This window comes from Carassius carassius, chromosome 45 (assembly GCF_963082965.1).
Source record: "Carassius carassius chromosome 45, fCarCar2.1, whole genome shotgun sequence".
NCBI classification, from domain to species: Eukaryota; Metazoa; Chordata; class Actinopteri; order Cypriniformes; family Cyprinidae; genus Carassius; species Carassius carassius.
In genome coordinates, this window is record NC_081799.1 from 24,876,816 (window position 1) to 24,895,151 (window position 18,336).

The 18,336-nt window shown below is 37.0% G+C and overlaps 1 protein-coding gene across 2 annotated transcripts in view; it reads right to left on the reverse strand.

Moving 5' to 3' along the window:
- Positions 1-18,336, reverse strand: part of LOC132127839 (contactin-associated protein-like 4) — a 138,174-nt gene that overhangs the window by 102,253 nt on the left and 17,585 nt on the right. Inside the window, exon 3 of one of the 2 annotated variants that reach the window (XM_059539994.1) lies at positions 3,696-3,806. In XM_059539994.1, the coding sequence (XP_059395977.1) occupies positions 3,696-3,806 (111 nt within the window). The remainder of the gene's footprint in view (positions 1-3,695; positions 3,807-18,336) is intronic. The other variant, XM_059539995.1, reaches the window with a different exon arrangement.

Below are 18,336 nucleotides of genomic sequence, written 5' to 3' on the forward strand. Positions count from 1 at the left end.
TGAGAGTCAGATCAATAAACTAACAGTGAAGACCAAAAGAGTTTGAATCTCAAAGCTTACATACAGAAAGAGACGTTTATTTTAAACCAAGATGCATTTAAGTTGAATTAAGACAAGTGTATCCACTTTATGTTTTAGACATGTAAATCATCCACGTTTCACATCATTATTTGGTACTTTAATATAACCGTATATACGATATGTCATTGCATGATTATGTAAACGAACAGGTGAATCAGTTCACTGAATCAGTTCAATGAATCAGTTCACTGAAATGAACTATTCAGGAGAATCAGTTTGCATTTTTGAAAAGAAACTGAGGCTTTGGATTACGTTGTAAAAATTTAAGAGTTTCTTGCACAGACTGATCATTTTGCTTCATAAGACCTCAATATATCATCAGGGGCCACAGGGATTAATTTTGTGTTGTCTGTATATGCTTTTTTGACTCTCAAAGTGCCAGTAGCCATTGACTCACATTCTACGAATCACCAAGGACAATGATTTCAACTAAAAATCTTTACTATTCTACTGAAGAAAAATGTCATGTACATCTTGGATGCCAGAACCAGAAGCCCGTCTCTTCCTCACAGAGTCCAGTGTGATGTGTTGTGATGTGTTGGTTTATTCAGAGTTTGATGTCAGTCTCCAGCGGGCAGGTGAGCGGATGAGGCGACTGCAGCCTCCGCTTTCTTTCACATCGGCCTTTAAGCAGAAACATCAGACCGGGTGCTGCAGTCTTTGAAGCACTGCTCTCAGAGCCTCCTACACTGTGCGCGCATGTTTGTTTATTCACAGGTGTGTGTGTGTGTGTGCATAACACCTTTGAAAGCTATTTTCCACAAGGAACAACAATTACACTTCCTCCTACTCCAGTCATTAATGTTGTCGTTCCTGGAGGAAGCATGTTTGCACTTAAACACTGCGCTGTAGCCTCAGTAATAGGTTGAAACGATTCGTTAAGCCTATCTGTTAGCTCTTGAAATGCGAGGAGGGCCATTCTTTGAGCTCATCTGTAATGTGGTCACCTGTCAGCCTCAAGAGGAATGCATTCACAGATACACCGAATGCCACGACACAAGCACAACTAATGCGATATACAGCTGAATCTCACTGAAGCTGATGAGCTACTGCAAATGATAGCAGATGCCCACGGTCAGCAAATGTTCCTTTGCACAGGTAAATGGACAGTTCTTGGCCAGAATGACCAGCAAGCTGCATTTTCAATGAATTTGTTCAATTAATTATTGACATGTCATACATTTTATAATCTTTTTTGCCACTGTAGACTATTCAAATCAGGGTATTAAAGTGAACTAAAACCATACATACACGTTTCTATCTGTGAAATGTCTGGAATTTCCATAGACTCCTATTACCTTCATACTGACCAAATGTTATTTTCTATCCCATAATCCTAAACTTACCCCTTTTATGTATGTATGTATGTATGTATGTATATGTATATATATTTACTTTTGGTGTTTTTAAAAGCATTAACTGTAATATGCCCAAAATGTTTTTAAGTTCATTTTAGTTACATTTTAGATTATTTCTATAGTGCTTTAAACAATAGAAATCATTTTAAAGCAGATTTACAGTAATAAAAAGTAAAATAATAGAATAAATCATGCAAAATTTACTTCCCACATAGATACGTAAAAGCCAGCAGGACATAATTGTCTAACTGACATGTGAAGCGAACAATCAGTCAGATACAGTTGTGTTCAAAATTATTCAACCCCCTTGACTTGCAAGTCAATTTGCTGTGGATGATAACATTTTATGAAATCAATTTAACAAAGGCATCAGTAAGGTATTAGAGAAAGTTTGTTAATACACTTTTGAGTGATTCTGAGAATGGAACATTGATGAATCATGATAAAATTCAAATTGACTCTAAACATTCATGTTCAAAATTATTCAACCCAGAATATGTGCAGAATCTTTTATTTTTTTAAAATCACCAATAAACGCTGTCTGTAAGTGTTTACAAGCTTCTGTCACCTCTCTACTACAGTTTTGGCCCATTCCACACCTGAAAAAGCTTTCAGATCACTGATAATCTTTGGTTTTCACATTGCCACTGCTTTCTTCAAATTCAACTAGATATTTGAAATGAGAATTAAGCCTGGAGACTGAACAGGTCACTCAAGTACATTCTATAACAGATCCTTGAACCAAGCAGTAGTAGATTTGGATGTGTACTTTGGTATGACTGGCCTGCAGGAAAGTTCATTGATCATCAGCTTCAGTTTTTGCACCGAAGGCATCACAATTCTTGTCAAAATGGCCTGACACTTCAAAGAATCCGTGATGTCCTTCATACAGTCATGATTTCCACTTCCTTCTACAGTAAAGAAACCCCATAACAGGACTGATTCACCTGCAAGTTTGATGATGGAGATGGTGTTCTTCTGCTTATGAGCTTTGCCTTTTTTGCAGCAGACATACCGCTGATCCATGGGTCCAAAAAGTTCCAGTTTGGTCACATCACTCCATAAAACATTCCTCCAGAGCTCCACAGGTCCACACAAATGAATTTTATCAAGTTGGCTTTTTGTTCTTCTTGATCAAGAGTGGTATTTATCAAGATGTCTCAACATGAAGGCCATACTTGTCTAGTGTTCTTCTTACACACTGCATTGAAATGGTTTTCCTCCTTTCATCGGGTCATTTTGCAAGTCTTTGGCTGTACATTGCAGGTTTTTTCTCAGTTGCTCTGATTAAACATTTTATGATACTGTGCTTTTTCTTCCACACCCTCAAAGATTTTCTGGTAAAACACACTTTAAGCTAAGGAATAAGGCTGAGAGCTGCGTTTTTAGGAACTTTCAATGTCTTGGAAATCATCATATAGCCTTTTGCTACTCAAGTTCAATACATGCATGGGCCAAACTGTATGTGTAACAGCTCAAGCTAATTCTGTTTTTAATAGAGTTTCTAAAGGCTTAATTGTGTTTTGAGACTGTTTTATTCCCCACCATGCAAATAAGTGATTTAAAAACAGCAATGTTGAATAGGGGTTGAATAATTATGACATAGCAGTATTATTAAAAAATCTTATCACTCAAATATATTACATTATATATTGACAATATTACTTTTAATATGCCAGTGAACTGTTATAGATGCAAGTTTTATTATATCCTGGATCTTCAGAAAAGCTTGTATTTGTAAAGTACTGCAGTCTCTAGGGGGTTGAATAATTTTGAACACAACTGTATATTATCCATGATGACTAGAAGCGGGTAAATATGAAATTATTGATACCACATCATTAGACAATTACATAACTGTTTATTTATGAGTTCGGCTGAAGATATAATGTCACAGAAATTAGTAGAAATGGTTTGTGACTTTGTAATCTGAATCTAATTCTTTTAATTATATCTCACAAAAGAGCAGAATATACAGTTTTGCTCATGAATATCTACTTCAGATGCTACTGAATGCCTCAAACTAAACTTTTGCTACCAGGTTAGCTCTTGATGCCACTAACCTGGTAAACCTTTGCAAAACAAATAGTTTTTTCTCAGGCATGATAATTGGATGACATCGCCAAAAATCGCCTGGCAGCCATCAAACACTGCCTCTCTCTTTGATGGAGGGGTTGAACAAAATCTAGTTTGATCATGAAATGTGACATGAAGATGAAGCGGAGCAGTGAATAACGATCGAAGGTGTTGAATTACCGTCTCTGCGGTTGAGTTTGGCGAAGCCCGGCCCGTGACTGTTGGACAGCTCTGATGAACTTGTGAAGGCCGACTGAGGTAGAGCGGACACCAGTGGAGAATCACAGCTCTCTACAGACACAGAAACACACGTCAGAACCACATGGACGGCTCATTTCAGTAAACAAGAACACATTCAACTGATCTAAAATGACAGGAAAGACATTCCTGTTTCAATTTCAAACGTTCTTTTCATCAAAGAATTCTGAAAAATAAAATGTATCACAGTGTCCGCAAACATATTCAGCAGCACAACTGTTTTCAACATTGATATTAATTAGAAATGATTTTTGAATGTTTTATTTTGTTAGTTTAAAATATGAATACTTGTGCAATATTTTATTTTATTAATATCTTGTTTTTATTTATTTTTTATTGTATATATGTGTATATACACACACACACACACACACACACACACACATTTGTTTTTGTGAAAAGTGGGTTCATCCCATAGGCGTAATGGTTTTTATACTGTACAAACTGTATATTATATGGCCCTACACCAACCCTACACCTAACCCTAACCCTCACAGGAAACTGTGCATTTTTACTTTCTCAAAAAAACTCATTCTGTATGATTTATAAGCGTTTTGAAAAATGGGGACATGGGTTATGTCCTCATAAGTCACCCTCTCCTTGTAATACCTGTGTCATACCCATGTCATTATACAGAGTTGTGTCCTGATATCACACAAAAAGAAGACACACACACACACACACACACACACACACACACACACACAACCAGTCAATAAATCATCATATTAGCATGATTTCTGAAGATCATGTGACGCTGAAGACTGGAGTAATGATGCTGAACATGAAGACACGGGGGGACAGGGAGAGCCCGAAGGGGAGGACCTTGTACTGCCATGCCTGACCCTCGAATGCAAACCGCAGAAACGGTCTGTGGCGAGGGAGGATCGAGACATGAAAGTACGTGTCTTTCAGGTGGATCGCTGCAAACCATTCCTGGGGCTGAACGCATTTGATAATGCGTTTCTGCATCAGCATCTTGAACGGGAGCTTGTGCAGGGTCCAATTCAAGACTCGCAGATCCAGGATAGGTTGAAGGCCACTGCTTTTCTAGGGTACGATGAAGTAAAACCCTGTCCTCATCTCGCCTGGAGGGACCGGCTCGATTGCATCCTTCGCCAGTAGGACAGCAATCCCCTCGCGCAAGACAGAGGCGTCCCGGACTGCCACCAAAGTCTCGAGCACGCCATTGAACTTGGGAGGTCGCCGGGCGAACTGGATCGCGTAACCGAGTCGGACCTTCCGAATGAGCCAGCTTGACGGGTTGGGCAGCGTAAGCCACGCTCCCAAACTCTGTACAAGTGGCACCAAAGGGACAGTTGACATACCCGCAGTGGTGCAGCGATGGGGAGTTGTGTCGGATGGCCCAGAAGGCATCGCGTTCCGAGTCATCACAGCCACACTCCTCGTGTTTCCGGAGGAACTGGCCAGAGATGCGTGGAGAGACGTTGCGTCTCTGAACCGCGACCTCTTGACCGCTGGCAAAAGGAGGGGTCGTGGGTGAGAAAGTGCGTCGCTCATCGTCAACCCGCGAGCCTTGGAACTCGGAGGAAAGGAAAATTGCTCTTTTATGAAAAAGTGGGTGATGCCGACCATTGGACCAGCAGCGGAACAGAAAGAAACAAAAACTGAGGATTCTCCATCCACCCTGCATCAACCTCGGGTTGGTTCTACCCTCGTGCATTTGTTAAAGCCTTGGCTTGGTGAGTTTACAGGATAGCCATGGCATGCAGAGCAGAGGCAGCTTGGTCTGCAGCACTGTAAGCCTTGGCAGCGAGAGCGGCCGACAGCTTACAGGCCTTGGGTGAGAGGCGCGGACTATTCCTCCCAGTGGCGGCGTTTTGCGGACACAAGTGCACCGCAATCGCACTCTCCTGCTGGGGAATGTTGATGCACCCCTAGCTGCCCCGCCATTAGTAGTGAGGGTAGTGAGGACGGAGGAACGAAATGAGCTGCTTCCGGCCGTAAAAAGGGGCCATCCACCACTACATCACTTCCCCATGCACATCCGGGAAGAAAGGAACCAGGGTTGTGAGCCGTGCTCTACACCGAGAACCAATCGAACAGCCATGAGCACTCAGGGCTGGGCGGTGCATTCACCTCCCTCCTGATGCTCACAGCTGCCCGGGCAAGCACGGCTGTCAACTCTGGGTCCAATTTGGCAGTGGCGACAACACCCGAAGGGGGCAGCCCTGCCGAATCTTCATCAACAGAGGTCAACAGCCCATCCCCGATGCTGCAATCGACATCTGATCCCCGGCGGCAAACTGAATGACCCGTTGGGACTGCCATAAGACAGCCCAGCAAAATCACCCAGCAGCCGCACAGGACAAACACTGCGGAAGAGGTAAGAGGTCCGTGGGGCGTGGCCCGGCGGAGAAGCTCCCACTGTCACCTTCAAAATCTCCTAGAGCACTAGCCGGCGGTCCTCTGCTCGTGGCAGAGAAACCGGAACGGGTAGTGACAGAGAGGTCTGCTCCTTTCCCTTTAAGAAAGGAGAGACGTGATCGCAGCATTGCCATGGTCACACACGCAGTGCGTGCATGAACCATCCACGAACGTGCCTTCAGCGTGCTGAATACCCAGACACAGAAGACAACGATCGTGGCCATTGTCAGAGAACAGGAGACGACCGCATCCAGAAGGACGCGGACGAAACGGCGTCCATAAAAAGACACGAATCGTCCGTGATTTGCTCTTTTAGGAAATCTGCTCTCTTAGTTGAAGTGCCCAGTGGAATCGCTGAAAGGGAGACCATTGTTTGCACCGTACCGCCAACCAGAACAGCTTCCCGACACAGCAGATGAATGGCTTTGTGGAGTATAACAGCTTTCATACAACCACTCGGCTCCGAAGCAAAAATCTAATGAGTGGATGCACCTGTCACCCTATTTATACCCGTTGGCACGGGGAGTGGCTCAGGTATGTTAAATCCACTAGCCAATTTTCATTGGCGTTTTCTCTTAAACTCAGAGATGATTGGCCTCCCAAGTGAGACCCCATATGTCGTTCGACATAACTTGTAGTGACCGACGGATAGGGAACTGTAAATATATATATATCTGTCAGAAACGCTCTGGAGGATGTATTTAGAGAGTAAAGTGCCAGCGAGACATTCCCATCAACCCTCACATTAGTACTGAAATTGGGGCACTTGAGGATGTTTTTAAAGCCCATCCAGCTTTACGTTTATTATTCAACTTCATAAGAAATTCACGACTGTTTAAAAAGCTTTTACCTACAGAAAAAAACATTTGCACAAAGGTGACCCATTTTTCTCCACATGAAACACACGGTCAGGTGACCCGATTTAAACAAAACCAAGCGTTTTCATACAGCATTATTATTTATGTGTGAGTGAGAGCGCGTTAAAGCCGTATTTCTTTACTTATTTAAAGTGAAAGCTGTGTGGGGTGTGAAATATTCTGTACATTATTCCTCTAGTTTTATTGCAAACCGCTCCAGTTTGCATTCCTATCGGCGTACAATAATGCTTCCTATTACTTTTATGGCAATAGTTATTCCCAGAGTGTGTATTGAATAATATGTCAAAACGTAATAGTTTTGTATAATCAGCTTATGAGCATCTATATATTGTGTGAGTCCAATACATAAAACACAGGAGCTACAAGCAGACTCTTTTCTCTCTAATACATCATTCTGAAGACATATTTCAGAAAAACAGTGTCTCATTTTCATATCAGAGAGTCATACGGTGAAAGCTCTGGGCACTTCGATGGTTTTCTCAGTTCTGATTTTGGCATTTTTAGTTTTATTTCTCTTAATTAACTTCTGAAATGAAACTGAAGTATCCTGAGCTGTGAAGGAGCAACACTTCAGCAATGAAACACTCGTCTCAATGACTCGATTCTTCCTGAAAGCCTCTTGGAGTTTATAATGGAGAAGGAAATGAGCGCAGGACGCTGGCCAAACTTTTTGATTGATAGGAAACCATAATGTCCTGACAGATACGAATGCAACGCTCATCACCGCTCTGCTTTTACAATTTGCTTGCCAGTTCCAGAAACACCTACAAATGCAGATGACCCCAGGAGAGCAGCGTTAATGAGGATAATTCATCATATGTGCGGCCCGCACTGTGATAAAACCTCCTCATAGCTTTTCATATCACTTATACATATTGTACATATATATATACAAGACAACAATCACTTCATTTCTCTCCCAACCGCTGCTGAGGGACTATTTAACCATTTCACACCGTCAGAGAAGAGTTGAACTCCAAAAACAACACAGAAACCATCGTTTCATGAACACTGAACTCAACAGGAACTCAAGACTGTCTAGTGACTGAAGAGTGCAAGGTAATAAAAAAAAACAGAGAGACTCTTTTCAATCATAATAATAATCATAATAATACATAAAATATTCATATTTAAAACAAATAAATGCTAAAAAGATCAATAAAAATTAATAAATAAATAAATTCACATTAATAAATAAATAACAAAAAACAAAAAGTTAAATAACATTTAAATAATAATAATATTTTAAAATAATTTGTAATAGACATGAAAATATTAAAAATAAATATATATAAAAAATAAACAAAAGTTTAATAATAATAATATTTTAAATTGAAATAAAAAACGTATATATGTGTATACATATATATATATATATGTGTGTGTGTGTGTGTGTGTGTGTATGTATGTATGTATGTATATATATATATATATATATATATATATATAACAAATCTAAACAAAACCTTAATAATAATAATAATGCATAGAGAAAATTAATGTTTAAAACAAATAAATGCATAACAAATATAAGAAATAAAAACAAAATTAAATAATAATAATACATAAAATAAACATGGATTTTTAAAACATCTAAAAAACATTTAAAAATAAATGATAAATATAAATAAACAAAAATATATAAAAGTCTAAAAGATAAAATAAGTTTTTGTCCTCATTAAATTTCCAGTTTTAATAAGAAATGTGTTGAATTATGGAATTAATATGTGTTGCAAGCTGTGGTTCGTGCTGACTTGTTCATATTGTCATTAAAAATGTGGCAGAGGTTGTGAATGTGCATTTATGAAATGAGCAGATTGTGCATGTGTGAGTGCATCTGTCTTTGCATTGTACACTTGTTCTCTGCATGCGAGCCAATTCATTCATTACGCTACACAATCATTAGCAGTGTTTCCATGTACAGCTCATAGTTTTGCATTGATTGGACGGACTGGAAATGGTTTCAGCCAATAGCACCTCTTCAGATAGGTTTCTGTGTTCAATAATTGTTAAAAAAGAACAAGTGATGAAATCTTCAGAGACTTCCCTCAATGACTGCATCTCCATCTTTTCATATTGATTCTAACAAGCCACTTCATGCAATCAGCAGCAATCTAAATGCAAATAAATCTAGATTTTTACATTTTCAACATTCATGTCATGCACATGCAGTGAAACATGGGACATTTTTTTACTGTACTGAAGGAGTTCATATACATATGGTTTAAGACTTGTTCACAGTTTTTCATAAAAAAATAAAATAAAAATAATGAATAAATATATTAAAGATAATGAAAGTAAAATAAAATAAAACATTTAATTAAAAATAAGAATTATATTATTATTATTATTCTTACATTAGTTTAAAATAAAATTTAAAATATAAAAGTGGGAATCAAACAAATAATATAAATAAATTAATAATAATAAAAAATATTATTAGAATTATAAATTATTTAAAATCATTAAAAATAACAACACAAATGAAAGTGACAAATGATAATAATATTTAAAACAGCTATATTTATTTGAATGTGTGTATATTTCCAATAAAAATAAAAGAACATTTAAAAATAAATTTAAATAATAATAATAATAATAATGGAAATCAAATAACACTAAAATATGAAAACAAAATGTAAACAAATTTTCATAATTTCTATAATAATGGAAAATAGTAATAATACCTCAAATATATTTTCATATATATATATATATATATATATATATATATATATATATATATATATATATATATATATATATATATATATGATGCATATGATATGATACACTAAGGTACTTCTCAAATACCATGGTTTTGACTATACACCCAAACCTGCCAGAGCTCTGCGACTCACTGACTAACACCGCACGATCTGATGAGTGGCTACATCCAATCTTCTCCCATTATTTATTCAAACTTACACAGAAACTACTGAGCAAACTCCCCGAGCAGCACACTGTCAGCGGCTGAGGATCTGCCTTTGATCCGAGCCTTTATCTCAGGTAAACACACCTGACAGCCGGGCCACAGTGCAGCCTTCAGCAGCACACAATTACTGTTACACACAATTAACAATGCAAAACAATTAAGGACACATGTCATGATGACAGATTCCCTTCTATGACACAACATCAGAAATCATCAGCAGCCATCAGATTAACTCAAAGCAACGTTATCTAACAAGATGAGCATGAACGTCAAGACGCATCCCTGTGATGACTCGCCATGCATTATACATAAATACAGCAGCGAGACAAGAGCATCATGCATTTTATATGGAGACGGGCTTGGATGCCGCAATATGCATGAAACAAACATCAATTACATGCATAAAGAAAAGCATATGATCAGGCAAGTTAACAAAGAGAAGTGGTTTGTAACTCAATATATCTAGATGTGTGTTCAGCTCAGTGGAGGTTTAACCTGTTTTAAGGTCCAGCAGGTGAAAAAAAATATCCCCACAATGCTGCATACGACTGTTTCTGACTCAAAAGCCAGTCAAATATAGCCTGAAATACTACACAGAAATTCATATTTCTGCAGCATTCAAAATTCAGCACTAGCTGGGATGATCATAAGCTGATCTTTGGGTGGTAGTTTGAGTTTTCTGTGTTTATACAGATGCCTGTGACTTCTGAAAGCCTTCCTGATCAAACGTGTGACGTTAAGTCATTTTCTTCTGGATCTACCGCTCACTTGCGTCATGCTATTTTTAAACCAAAATGCTGTGAAGAAAGTCACATTATACTGGAAATAGACACTTAAAAGTCATTCAGTGGGTCTGTGCAAGACTTCAGACTGACAAAAGATGGCCAACACTTTTCTTTTGCAATATATAGGGGACACATTTTATATAGTTTCTTTATTTAAATAGCAGATTTTTTTTATGTTTATATCTTGCTAAATAACTAATAATTCATGAAATTGAATATAATACATTTTAAAATTAATTTAAAAATGCATTTCAAATGAATACTATTAATATTTAATCAGATATATTCTTTATTTTGATATCAATTTTATGTTTAGATCTGAAAAGCCATTGAATAGACTATTGCGCATTTTAAATAAATAAACAAGTAAAATTATTTAATTAAATATATTGCATATTTAAACAACATAATATTTATAGTAAAATACATGCTCAATTCAGTGTCAATAAACTGCTTACTTTATACTGAATGTCAACATGTGTTAAACAGCATTTTTTTTTTTTGTATTCAAGACAATACAATTTTGAGTAGAAGTTTACTTTAGAATATAAATGCAACTGGAAAATAAATAACCGACTAGTTTAAAAAGTGTGACAACTAGCCCCAGCATCCCTGTTGTAGATTCAAATATTCTTGATGTTTGATTTAGTACTTCATGTAGTTCTTCAGATCAATGTTTTGGCTTCTCTGATCTTCAAAACACCAGACAGTTTGAGAGCATGAGTTCTTTGTGGAGCATCAAAGTGGCATCCAGTGACATCCGGCTGGTTCTAAATAGAACACGTATTTTTAAATGTTTAATTTCTAAAAGCTGCAGTGTGAGTGGAACATAAAGCCCGAGCTTCTTCTACACGCTCATGTTCTGGTCCTCCAGGGACGCGTTTCATCTCGCGCTGTTTTATCTGTATACTAAGGAGCCGCGACTCCTTAAGTCAAGCCGTTTGATTCTTGAAGGGGTCTGTAAGCTTGAGAAGCCCTTATTATTAATGATAATCCCTGACAGGAGGATCTGTGTGATGAATGTTGAGTTTCTTAATGGACGGACACCCTCGGAGGGGAAATCACGTTAAACATACATTTTCTTGACATGCATGTTGGAATTGCTTGTTTTAACTACTAATGAGCTGCTGTCATGAAGGCCGGTGATGTATACGAGTCCTCATCTGAGCGAGTGACATCAGTAGTGTAGTAAACACGAGTCAGACGCTCCGCTGGGAGCCAGACTCGCAATGAAATTCAGCTAACTTTGCTGGCTGTAAGCAAATAAACAAACAAACAATACACTAATGCACATTGGAGCAAGGCTGTGTTCCCAAGGAATACGATATGTGCACCCAGCACTAAAAAAATAGACAACCAAATTACAGTTTGAGCTTCGAGTGTATGTCCAAATGATCAAATGCACACAAAATATGTCAAAATGGCTGGCTTGGAAATAATTTACTTAAATCTGATGTGTGTCAATATACTTTCTTAAAGTGACAGACTGGCGCTTGGGCAATCACTGTTAAGCAAACAACAAAATGCAAAGAGAAAATCACTCACAGCTCTTAATCTGAATAACGTTATAGCTTTAAAAGGCATTAATCTATCAATGCATACAGTGAAAACTATGCAGTGTTCATCTACATTTGATTAGTTTTAGATTTCTTTTGTAGGCTATTACTTACATGAACAGTAATGTTAGTAGACCTTCATGGAAAAGCATTTCATTCGTATAATTGTTTTATTGTATTTGTAAGTTACTTTGTTTCTTTGTTCATGTTCTTACTAGGGATGCATGATCCAATACTCAGGATTTTCTTTGGATTAGGTATCAGAGAGACGAGATTCATATTGAAGTCATTAAATTCTAGTTCACATAAACTCTTCTTTCCGCTGCGGCTGTCTGTCATCCTCCATTCAGCAATCAAACTGTGTCAGTCGTTCGGTTACTGCAGTCAAAACGTTAAACTATATATTAAACTCATTAAACTAACGCACAGATTTAATACACTACATATTAATATTTCAGCACGTGTGTTGTACCAACTTTTCTATGTGGTCTGCACACTGTGACTTCGTGTTGTTTCAAGCTCATCATTCTGAGCACAGGATGTGCAGAAGCGCTCTGTGACGCTCTGTATTGGTGTCTTTAGTATTATAATACTTTTCTGTGCAATCAAAGATTATTAATAGTCTTTCTTGTTCAGTCCTATGTTACCCATGTTGCTGCCTTTATTACTGTGCTATACATTTAAAAGAAATGACTTTGATATTTCTATATAAATGTATATACTTGTTTTTACATTAATGTGATTTATTACAATACAAAGTGCAATGTGTACATTTGACCAGATTTTGGACTTGTAAATAAAATATTTCACTAGATCTTATAAAATTATTGTGCATACATGATTTTTTTAGAATCTAGAGTATCTTTTACTGCTGAATTATCTAGTAACCTAGTTTATAATAGTATCTTTGTTATAGATTATGATATATTTTTTTTAATTTGTTATTATTCATTAAAATGAAGTTGTGTGAAGTATAGAAATTCCACATTGATAAAAAAAATAAAAAACTGCTGGTATTTGATCGGATCAGTTCTGAAAATATGGTATCGTTGCATGCCTAGATCTTACCTGTATCTTATTTTATGTATATAAAAAACTAAAAATGCATGCATACTGGTGCATTTACAAATTGATGTTTTAAATGCATTTGATTAAATATTTATTTTACATTTCAGAATATAAAGCAATGTTAACCTCTTAGTCATCAGCACAAAGACGCCCTCGTCCTCAATGCCTTTCAACTTGCACGTGTCAGTGTTTATGAATAAATTTATTGAAACAGGACAAATTTAATCTTGACAATCTATGTATCATTATAAAGATCTAAGCCTCAAGCATCGACGTCAGATCGCTGTTTTTCAATGGAAAGCTTATAAAGACTGTATTTGCTACATTTGTGTAAGCAGTACACATACAAACATGAACAATGGAAACGCTGTACCAGATCCGTCGTAATAACGAGTCATAAACACATCCACAGCTGTAAATCCCGGTTTAGTTAGGAAGGTAAGGGTCCATTGAACGACATCTCATGAAGCACGTTTAGTCCAACGAAGCAATAACGTTGTAATATGGATCATAATTCCTTTGTTTACGTTTCAGTTCTTCAGCGACAGAACTGTCTGCATCCGTTATGGAATAACTCACGGTCGGAAACTGCATCTTGGTAGTAAAAAAACGGCATGGTTTTGCAGCGTACAGTGTCACAAACAGAATGAGGCGATCCACCGGAAAAAAGAATGAATGAAAGATAGGCGGAAGATAGTTTATTTGAATTTGGCGCTCTCTCCTGGGAGCTGGTGACGCGCTCTGACGCACCTGTCAGCTGATGGAGGCGGAACTTACAGCGATCACTTTTTTCTTTGTTTGTTTTATTTTTCAACAGTTTTTATATATGTGAGAGTGTGTTTTATGTTGAATGTGAATGTATCTGTATGATTACCATCTGTTTGAGTGCAAATCAGCCTAAATCAGCTCGCTATTACTGTATGATCATGGCTATCAAAGTGAACGCGTCTATGTGAATAGAGAGAGTGGATTATTTACTTCAATGGCACATTTCAGCTCTAAATTTGTCATATATATATATATACACACACACACACACAGTTTGGACACACCTTCTCATTCAAAGAGTTTTCTTTATTTTCATGACTATGAAAATTGTAGAGTCACACTGAAGGCATCAAGGGCTATTTGACCAAGAAGGAGAGTGATGGGTAGAGCTGTTCGATTCCACAATTTTTGGAATCGATTCCAATTCCTGGTCCTGGAATCGAATGGAATCGACTCCAAGAATCGATTCCTCACTGTTGATTTCAATTCTTTTTTTTTTTTTTTTTTTTTGTAGATTAAAAGGAACCTAATCTCACCATGATGACTGCAGGATAGGTCATATAATGTATCCTTCCTATAACAGGAAGCTGAAAAAAAATAAGTTGACGATACGAAAATTTTTGTTTTTTCAGCTTTGCCCGTGAAATTAGTCATAGCTCAGCTCAGCAGGCACATGCGTTTATCGCATGAATTAAGATATGAAGTGTGTACAATATATGTGCACAGTTCAGCTGAATGATGAAGTTTACTTTGTATACTTTGCACAATATTAACAAACCGTACACTGAAACAAAATAACCAGAACATTAATGACTGATAGAGCTCTGTCAATCAGATGCGCTCTCGTCCACTGATCTATGCTCTTGACGTATTATTTATAATTATCATTGGCTGATAGAAATTTTTAAAAAAAAAATATATATTTTAGATGGTAATAAGATCAAGACCCTCAGTGACGTCATGATCTATTCGTTCATGCAGCGCTCAAAATTGTGGACAAGCCAGTTGTAATTATGGCTTAGGTGAATTGTGCTTCTGAAACGAAAGGCTACATCCTAAAATTCAAATGATCAGTGCCGGCTCATTTTCTTTCTGTTTATTTTCGTGAATTTAACTCTCGACTCTCAAGACTCTTCTTTTTGGAATCGATTCCCAGCCCTAGTGATGGGGTCCTGCGCCAGATGACCTGGACTCCACAGTCACCGGACCTGAACCCAATCCAGATGGTTTAGGGGTGAGCTGGACCGCAGACAGAAGGCAAAAGGGCCAACAAGTGCTAAGCATCTCTCGGGGAACTCCTTCAAGACTGTTGGAAGACCATTTCAGGTGACTACCTCTTGAAGCTCATCAAGAGAATGCCAAGAGTGTGCAAAGCAGTAATCAAAGCAAAAGGTGGCTACTTTGAAGAACCTAGACTATGACATATTTTCAGTTGTTTCACGCTTTTTTGTTATGTATATAATTCCATATATAATACCACTAGTGTTAATTCATAGTTTTGATGCCTTCAGTGTGAATCTACAATTTTCATAGTCATGAAAATAAAAGAAAACTCTTTGAATGAGAAGGTGTGTCCAAACTTTTGGTCTGTACTGTATATATATATATATATATATATATATATATATATATATATATATACACACACTGTTGCTATAAAATTAGAAGAACACAATTCCCTAGAATATCATTATATGATTTAGCATTAAGATTTGTACTCATGGAAATTACTATAAGCAGTCACACCTGTTTATTAGAACAATCCCAATTCTTTTTGCATATAGTATATTTAAATAAGTAAATATTATTATTTATATATTTATGTTAAAACAATATCAGCTTCATACTATATGCACAATATATATAAACAGACAGAATAAAAAGCCACAAAATTCTTGATATCACAAAAGTCTTTCGACCTCTAGAGCAACATCAGAAAGTGAAATAACAGGCAGATAAACAATTTACGAAGTGCTCATTTGCGGGATCTGTGTGTGTGTAGATAGCAGGCAGGTCAAGCTGTGTCACTAACACCATTCCCCTCCATTACCGACAACTAATCACTTTCACTGCGCTCACAGGGGAAAGCCACATTCAGATGCCTGACGCCGAACTACTGGAGAACTCGGACGCCTCAAGGGTGAGAAATATCTGATTAGCTGTTTTCTTCATGGGTGTAAAGGGGCACGTTTCTCCTTTGACCTAGTTTGCTGGCAGGTCACTCTGTGTTTCCACCCTGCCACAGGGGAATCACTGAAGAATGAAATGAACTACGCCTGTAGAATGTGACACGGCTCAGAAGTCGCTCCTCCTGCAGCGTCCCGCTGACGAATTTGTTGTGTTTTATCTGTTCTTCTTCAAGGGCACGTCTATGCGTGTCTATTTATTAGCGAGAGTTTGAGGCTGATGATATAAAACATGGAGCACATTTAGAGAAATAGTTCACTCCAAAATGAAAACTCTGAGTTTATTTACATACTCCCATCTTGTTCTGTGAGACACCACAGAAGGTTTTTTTAAAGGAAATATATGCCACACAACAACAAGTCATTATGACAACGACTTTCAAGCTCCAAAAAACACCATAAAGAATAATTCTGTCTATACAACATACAAAACACGTACAATATACATATGCACCACGTTTTTTGATTTTCTTATACTTTATGAGGTATTTTATATATGCATATATATAAACTATATTGCCAAAAGTACTGGGACACTCCCTTCTAATGAACACCTTTGACTATTTTAGTAATTTCCATGAGTACAAATCTTAATGTTTAAGCAAATTATATTCTAGGGAATTGTGTTTCTAATTTTATAGCAACAGTTTGGACAGGACCCTTTCTATTCTAACATGACAATGCAAAAATAAATTATTGATCGAGTCAGCGCTGAAGAACTTGACTGGTCTGTAGAACACCTGTAGCTGAACACCTCTGGTGTGATTTTAAAAGCAGATCTTTAGCCAAAAACTCATCACAAAACAGCAATGACTTGTACATGGGTACAAAAATTTTATACAAGTGATTGACCGGTATTGATTTTTTTTTTATAACCGATACCGATACCAATTATTTGCATGTTTATGTGCCCGATAACCGATATACGGAACCGATATTTATTTACTGCTATAAAGTAAATAAATGACTGAGTGAAGTAAGAACATACTTCTTCAGTCTTTCATGTTAAATTGAATCTTTATATTACAACAATAAAAAACATTTTATTTATAGTCTATAGTTATAGTCTAATGTTTTCAAAAGGAGAAAATAAACAGAGGACAGGAGTCATATCAGGTTCATTTTAAACTACGGTTTTAGTAGGTTTATAAACCGTTTAATAGCTATAGAGTCAAGAATAATTCACTGGATAATGCTAATTCATTGAATAATATTCTCTGGAATATCGGAATATAACAAACAAAACATCTTATTTTATTGCATTTCTCAATTGGAATGTTATATCAAAATTATTAATAATGTTTTGTCCTTCTAGATTATGAAATGCCTGCTGACAGCACGGTTTATCTATGCAGTTACACAGAACTATACTCCAATTGCGATCGCTCGCAGCAATAATAAATAATTTCCAAAGAGTTGTATTTATTTAGATGTTTATTAGCAAATTAATGGTTATATATTAAATCTTAATACAATTTAGGGTGTTTTAAACAAGTGAATCTTGTTAAAAGTTACATGCAGTGGCCGTTCTGGAGCATTTCCTGAGCATCAACCACATCAACCCACTGAGTGAACAGCAATATGAAAGCGGCTTCACAAGACTAATGATGAGAAAATTTAATTCATCTCTTTTATTTCCAACATGCGCTCATTCATCACTGCATATTATTTAGTTACGTCTTTATTGGGACAGGACTTGATGGATTATTTAACATGACTCCGTGAGATGATCTCTATTTTTTAGAGCCAAGCTGCACAAACTACATTTCAGGCATTTATGTAATGCATCGAATTTGTGCACAACTGGCTGTTATGTTAAATAAAGTTTACTAACTACAGCAAATCAAGTACCTGCACACCTTTGTTATCTCGTCTCCCCTCAGATGCGCTGTAATGGAGATCCAGCGCGCAATTCTCAAAACACAAAGCAGATTTATTTATCGGTGAATCTGATATAACAAAACCGATATCCGATTATGGTAAAATTCTTAAATATCTG